General features: G+C 35.3%; 1 protein-coding gene across 1 annotated transcript in view; it reads right to left on the bottom strand.

The window, feature by feature from the left end:
• The window catches only part of LOC104525288 (transformation/transcription domain-associated protein), a gene marked incomplete at its 5' end in the record, with an annotated part of 9,509 nt that extends 5,551 nt beyond the window's left edge, over positions 1–3,958 (bottom strand). Inside the window, 3 exon segments of the mRNA XM_029085064.1 lie at positions 3–62; positions 2,726–2,943; positions 3,733–3,958. Coding sequence (XP_028940897.1) covers positions 3–62; positions 2,726–2,943; positions 3,733–3,958 — 504 coding nt within the window.
• Positions 3,959–7,879: the final 3,921 nt, after the last annotated feature.

The raw sequence follows: 7,879 nt of genomic DNA, 5'->3' as shown, positions 1-7,879 counted from the left end.
AAGAGAAGAGGGATTGTCTTCAACCAAACGCATCTGTGGAGAAACTGCTACAACACGAGGGACTAGGAGTGATTTGAGAAGGGTGAGGGAGGATGGTGGCAGGGGGAGCAGAGAGAGCAAAACAAAACAGTTAATCCGTAATCCAAATACTAAGAGAAGAATTAACATGCAAGTATCAGCCCTTAAAACAAGACTGTGATAATCAACTGAAGTGTATCAAGTGAAAATTTTTATTACTACACTCATAACTAATCCACAAGCTCAGTTAAAAAGAAAGTATGGTAGCAGATTTTTATCTTAACAGAAGCATCAAATATGTTAGCAAAAAAAATTTGAGCACTTCCTTGCAGAAAAAAGGGTAATACTTTGTTTAGATGCAAACAGGTTCATAATATCTGATCACATAATATTGGCATTATGTCAATAAAAATCACTCTGAAGAACAAAACTACTGAACTCAATAGGGTATTTAAAGTGATTCAGAAAAACTGGAGGAAAAAAATCTGAACACAGTTGAGGGATAGATGTTTAAATGACACTATTTGAAAATAACGTAGGGAAGACACAGCAAAATATTCAATAAGAAAACTTAAGCCACTGAGTTTTTCCAAGTAAACTTGCAAAAACCCTATTTGCACTTTCATGATACTCAACAGATGTATTATCCTACTGCGTCTTCTGTGCATCCCCACCTACATCAAGACAGAGAAGGCCTCTTCCATAGCTGCATTTTCCAGTGACACTGTTTGTGCTGTTTGACAGCAACCTCCAGTTACCACCAAAACTGTTCAGTCATTTCCCTCAGAATCTGTAATAATTAACCTCAGAAATACAGGGAAAAGTTGTTTAAATGCATTTAAATCCTTTGATGTAATTTCTTCAGTCTTAAAGGAGAAAATGTTTTCTGCAGAAGGGGTGTTAATGAGCTATTTCTTCTGGTCTGCTTCCATTAACCTCTGGTAGTAGATTCTCTATGAATGTTCTTTAGGTTCTTTCAAATAGTATCAAACCACAAGGTACAGAATTCTTTCCAAAAACACTATAGTTTAAGAACAGCTCTTTGAAGGAAAACATGTTACTTTACTAATCATGTTAGATAGAAGATATATTTCTGTATCAGTGGCCTCGTTTATCGTATCTTTCAAGGCTTTATTTACTGCATTTCTGTTATTTTGTCCTCAGAGTGATGCAAAACTTTCTTCACGTATGTGGAGATACTATATTTACCTTCTGTTATAACAAATCCCTTGGCTTGTACACTTTGGTCTTTTTAAAGTTACAACTGAAATACACATTTCTAGCTCTGTAAGTACAACTCACACCATCTGGCCACCTATGCTCACGATAGCAACTTCATGTCAATAGACACTATTAGCCCAAAAAGGAGGACTGATAAAACCATACTTCTTAAAAATCTGATCTCAGCACTTTCAAAAAGGACAACAGCAAAGTAGCAGCTTTGTCTTAAGTGTCTTTGATTAAAGTTTCCCTTATCCATAATATATTTCCTGCTCACCAAGCAAGGATTATGAGAACTGACTAATGCAATGTACAGAACTCATTTATATGAAGTTAGTAAGTGATTCATTGACCTTCTGAAATGAAAAGTGTTTATATTAATATGAAGCAGCTACACAGCTGTAAGCTGAAACTTGCCAACAGCCTGGAAAACACAAGAGTTGAGCTATTTTAAAGCATTTACGTTAGTATTTGAAACACAAGCAGATCAAGTAATGTTGCCAGGCCAGACTCTGATATTCTCCGTTTCTCATTTCATGAATGAATTATTTATAATCAACATATGAAAAAGCAAAGATATACAAGGAAAGAGACAGAATTAAGACTGTGTGTTCAGCCTGCATTCACTCTTTCTGTTTTAAAATGCCAAAATACGTGACCTCTTTTATGATGTGGGTATTTTGGCAATTTATACACATAAATCATATTGGAATCCTCCTTAACTCTCCTCATTAAGGCCTCCCTACCATTATATTTTTTAATTCTGTAATGTTTAAGCATTGCCAAGTTGTGCTGATCACAAAGTACACTCTCCAAACTAAGTAACCTTTCACAGGATCATAGAAATACACTCAGCAGAAGTCCTGCATCCAATATCTAGACTATGAATGGATTTTATTTGGTAACAATGAACCAGTCAGTATATATTCCTGAAAGTAGGCATCACCATGGATATACTGAGTTAATTCAAAAATTACAAAGATATGTTCTCATATCAGAGAATTCAGAAACTATATATCAAATTCAAAGCTCTAAAAAAAAAAAAAAAAAATACTTCTTGTTATGTGGAAGAGGTAAAAGAAATTCAATACTTGTATATTGCAACTTGGGGAGAAAAGGTTTTGTTCTGTCCTCCCCCCAGTTGTCTCTAAACGCTTGTTCTGATGTACATGTATCCATTTCCATAGCAACAGATCCAACAGGCATGCCCCTGCCTTATATATTTTATACACAACTGAATTTTATACCATAAATGATGCATGTAAGCTCTTCTAAAAACACCCTAGATCACATACAATCAACTTTACTTCTTCAGAGGGGTGCTACAATGCCAGAAAAGACTAATCACCTAGAAAGATGTGAATCTACCTTCTGAATATTCAAAAACTTCAGTATCAGTGATTAGTACCTGTCAAAAACTTTAGCAATTATAATCTTGGAGTATAACATATATTTAAAAATAATACCAAATCTCTCTTTTCAGTACCTGTAAAAAACAAATGTCTTTTTGTCGTTTCCTTCCTTTTCTCTAAGCAGGGGTTCAAAAGGCGAAGAAGTTGCAATACTCGCTCTTCTCTACGAGACTCTGTCAGGCAAGCGTCATTCATTACCAGATACGGGTAAATCTTCCCATTATGGCCTCGGATATAGAGTCTTCTAGCTGCAGTATTGTGTTTCTGAACTATCTCCACTCTGGGCATAAACCTATCAGGAAGAAAGGGATATTAAAGCACTTGAGTTCATCTCCTCTGATATTAAATCATTATTGGGGGGGGGGAATCTAAATCAAAACAAAAAAACCACCAAAGAAATAAGGCAGTGCAACTTCATGACAAGGTACAATTCTATTATCCAGCTAGCTGATGGCTTCTATTTTGTAGTCAAAAAGCCCCTGTTTCATAGAATCATAGAATGGTTTGGATTGGAAGGGACCTTAAAGATCATCCAGTCCCAACCCCCCTGCCGTCAGCAGGGACACCTTCCACTAGATCAGGTTGCTCAAAGCCTCATCCAACCTGGTCTTAAACACTTCCAGGGAGGGGGCATCAACAACTTCCTTGGGCAACCTGTTCCAGTGTCTGACCACCCTCACAGTGAAGAACTTCTTCCTAATATCTAATTTTGATTTTGTTTGATTTTGTTTATTTAAGAAAACACAGTTCCTGAGCAAAATTAATCATTCGATCAGACTTTTCTCACTATTCTGCAGAACAGTACCCCTATTGACGACAACAGAACTCATCTCATTATCAACGTAAAAGAAAACCAAATAGACTCATCAAGTAACAGTATAGTTGCTTAGTGAGGCAATGTAAAATTACTGAAGGAAGACAAAATTTAAAAATAAAGGTGTTCTACCAAAGTATGAATCTCTATGTAATTTAAATATAAGAAACGTACACATCTACTTTTGCAGAGTGGACAGACGGAAGAGGTTTTCATTTCCTTCTCTGTTTTCAGAATTACACCTACCACACGCTATTTTTAGGTTACCTTGCTATCTTGATGTAATAATGTGTTGGCTTTGGCATAAGGAATTCTCCAGGTATCTCTACTTCTGCAGTTTGAGCTGAAAAATTACTTAGAAAGCGGCACTTTTCCTCTATAAGGAAGAACTTTGGAAGCTGTTTAGTTTTTGCCTCCAGAATTTTGATCCATTTCTTCAGTTTAGAGATAAGATTGTGCAGCTTCATTGACCCTGGCACACTGAAGTCAAAGTCTAAAAGAAACAAAAAACATACATACATCCTCAGCATTTCAAATTCTATATAGGGCATTTAACTATCAAATGTCTGAAGTTTTCATTTTCAAAGAGGTTCTTTCAGCCACATGCCCTCAAGCAAAATATTTAAGGAGTCCAGCACACAGCACACGTACCTGTTATGTAGAAAAGCATCACACTGGGCTCGAATACTATAGTAAAAGGGAAAGCTACTACAATCAACAACTCACATAAAAAAAAGGAAAGCATACTACCAAGCAAGCCCATGAGAGAAACATGACTACCTATGAACCCTAAACACGAGAAAAACTCGCAGGTTCAGACAAACACAGAAGAGACAGCGACAGAAGAATATTTAAGGAAGAGTCAGAGCATAATTGCTATAGGATGATACAACAGCAAAAATGCTACAACAGGAGATGCTGGAGGAGAACAAATCATACAATTCAATAGTGCAAACCGTGTGCACATAGAGCTGCACTGCCTTTAAAAGACAGGCTCTGCTAAATATTTCATCTCTATAGAAAATCTTTTATTAAAGTCCTAAAATTATATATAACAAACCTGTCAGAATTTGCTACCTCTTTTCTGTACACAGCTCTGAAGTATTCTCTATTATTTAGTAAATAATAAAATTCCCAAGATTTTCCTGTTTTACAAGTCATGCAAAAATTAGAAAAACATATTGTGAAAATTTTAAATACTACTGTATTTAACTGTCTACATGCTGCAACCAGACTGCATACAAAGAAAGCAGTAATAACCCAGTTGATTAGATTAGATCATTTAGTGAAAGAGGAAGAGTAAGCCTATTTTACAGGCTAGCACTATAATTTTCTGCCTGTTTCATTCAAAGTTATTTATTTATTTAAAATCAGTTGAGGCTTTTTACTTTTAAAAGGGATGAAAGAGCCTTAACTGAAGATACAACACAGAATCTGTGAGCAACTGCAGGACAAGTAGTAAAATTGCAATTACTATTATTCTCTTATTATAAGCAGCAAGAAAATTCTCTTTATTCTTTCCTGGCTTAGATAACAACTGCATGCCAGCACAGGAAGAACAGATATGACAGCCTAAGCAAAAATGACAATATTATGCAAACAGCCTGCTCTTTCCATTGCACCATAACAGTATTGCAGCGTGGAACCATCAACTCTAGACCACACGCAAGTGAAGTAAGAACTTTCTCAAGGGTCAATACACTGTCTTCAATACATGATGCAAATAATTCTGTAACAGAAATCACTGCAATATTGACCATTTTCCGGGCCAATACCAACGCCATCTTCTCAACACAGCTTTCACTACAGTTTCAGAATGCAGCAAACAAATAAGTAAATAATAATATAATTTCCCAAAAGAGGAAAAATGAATAAACCACAAACACAAATGAAATTATGGTTCAGCACTTCAGTACCACAACAATGAGAGATTAAACACGATTGGATAAGATAATAAACTGTTCTCTCTGTAAACCTCATTAGTTGTGGCATCCCAAATTGTGCAAGTTCACTATCAGACCTGAATTTTAAAAAAGCATTTCTGTACCAGCATCTAAAAGATGCTATTTTAAGTTCAGTATGTTACAAGTGAAAAAGCAACAGCAAGAAAGAAACAGAGAATGTCAATTCAGTATTTCTGAGATTTACAGCTAAAGCAGAACAAACAGAATCTTCATTATGGTTCAATACAACAGAAAATTAACACAGTCTCAAAAACTAGTTTTAATCCTATTGCAGAACATACATTTCAGTATGTTACTTAGAGGAACTATTTTCTTAAACTGACCAAAAAACCCAAACTAAAACAAAACAATTATGACTGTTGCTCAGAGGGAAAATTAATTTGACCACATAAATATGCTACAAGCATCTATCTGCAAGTATGCTATTAGTGAATTAAGTAGATGCACACAGCAATTACTGCATATAAAAGTTTCTTTCAACCACAATTAAAGGCACTCAAAACTGATTATCCACAAGACTTACTCCTACAAACGAGCTTAGAACATTTGTTCTTTTAGCCAGAAGAGTTCATATAATTCTATGCATAAACTTTTGTTCTCAAAGTACTCTTCTTTATATGTACAGGATACTATCACTAAATAAAATAATGCAACCTAGGATTCCTTTCATTTTGCTATACTGTTACTCAAACAAAATAGCAGAGAGGATATAACCCAACATATTTCCTTGTGTGTCCACAATATATGGATATGCTCAAAGCTTTCAGTGACAGTCTCAAGTCTACTAGCCCAAAACAGAGCAAAAAACAGCACATACAAAATCTTTTCCTTTTCTATATGAAAAATGTCTATAATGAAAAATACAGTTTCATATTTATGGATGTTAGAAATTAGTGTAACTCTATAATATTCCCTTTTCTTTTTCTAGCTGGTATGGGCAGTGCATCTATTGCACTATCACTGTAAAATATTCTTATAATCCCAAGTCTACCCTCTAGTGAGCAGTGGGAGTAAATTATTTCATGAAAGTGACAAAATTATTGAATCATTTATCTCCCAAATCTCTGAAGTGCAAGAAGGTATCCCAAAATGGCAACTAGTTTTTGTGCTAATATGAATTACCAAAGTAGTAAAAATATGCATCAATATATATTCCTTACAAAAAAAAAAAAAAAAAAAGTCATTCAGCGCACCACGAGAATAGCTCTAGTTTGTTGAAATGCCTATTTTAGGATTTTTGTCATTGTGTTGTTTCCCAGTGGCAGATGGGAAAAACAAAGAGTTCAATTAGTCTTTTTGCTCATGTTACAGAGAGCCCATCTGAGAAGAAAAATCACTTCAGCTGGAAGAAAGCAAAATATGAGACCAGATATTATTTGTGTGCAAAGTGTCTCTGCCTTGCAGACATCTTAATCTAAATAAACAGTATTTCTGTTTCAAACAAATCCACTTTTTCCAATACTTACTACTGGAGAACATCTTCTCTAGCTAACACATGCTTGTCTAAAATCCCTTACTGCTTATATAATAATAGGAAGTTTACCTCTTCATCTTTAATGGAGATATTCACAGACCATGATACTTTACCGACTGCATTTCAACGGAGGAAGCTTGCTCTCTTGTTCTCAATGCTGATGAAGATTTTACAGTGTGATATATGTATTTCAAACAAATATATTCATGCAAACTCTTGAATGTCTCAAAATTTGCTACCTGAATCCATCCAACCCAGCACAATTGGCAAGTTCTTGCCACTCTCAATGAAAGGAAAACAGGGGGCAGTGAGACAGACCTAAAAAATCCTGATGGTTCTCAACACAACTAGATAAAGTTCAGCACTTTCTGAATGAGGGCTATACCATCACTTCTCATGAAGCAACACAAAAAAGACTACACTCTAGTTAGCAAAACTGAATTGCTAAACCCTCTGTCCCCTCAAAGCCCTTGACCCACAGAATATTAACATACCACTAAAAAACAAAGAAAATACCTCCACACAACTAAAACAAACCCCTTCTACACTGGCAGAAAACAGCTCTAATCAAGTGAATGCTTTTAGCACAAGCAATAGCTCATTTGCAAGATTTTAAAGATTATTCTGACCATAGACAAAGCCACTTAAGAAAGTTCATGTCCTAAGGATCTTCAACTAAAAAGCCATCAAGTAAGATGCAATTTAGAACTGAAATGTAAGTTTAGCTTTACAGGGCAGTTCAAATCCTTTATACATAGGATACCGAAGAAGATCCAAGCATTCTCCAAGACAGAAAAGCTGTCTTGCTTTTGACGTTATTATTCAGACATTTACACACTCTGTACTTTTCCAAAGGTTCTTTTTAATCTCATAAGAACTTTTAGAGAGCACCAACAAAGATGAGAAATCTCAGTGACAGCTAAGCAGAAATATGAAACAGGACTTCTGGTTTCATAGAATCATAGAATGGTTTGGA

Source organism: Antrostomus carolinensis, unplaced genomic scaffold, assembly GCF_000700745.2.
Source record: "Antrostomus carolinensis isolate BGI_N321 unplaced genomic scaffold, ASM70074v2 scaffold4025, whole genome shotgun sequence".
Taxonomy (NCBI): domain Eukaryota; kingdom Metazoa; phylum Chordata; class Aves; order Caprimulgiformes; family Caprimulgidae; genus Antrostomus; species Antrostomus carolinensis.
The sequence above is the reverse complement of the archived record's forward strand: the minus strand, read 5'-3'. Positions and strand labels throughout refer to the sequence as shown.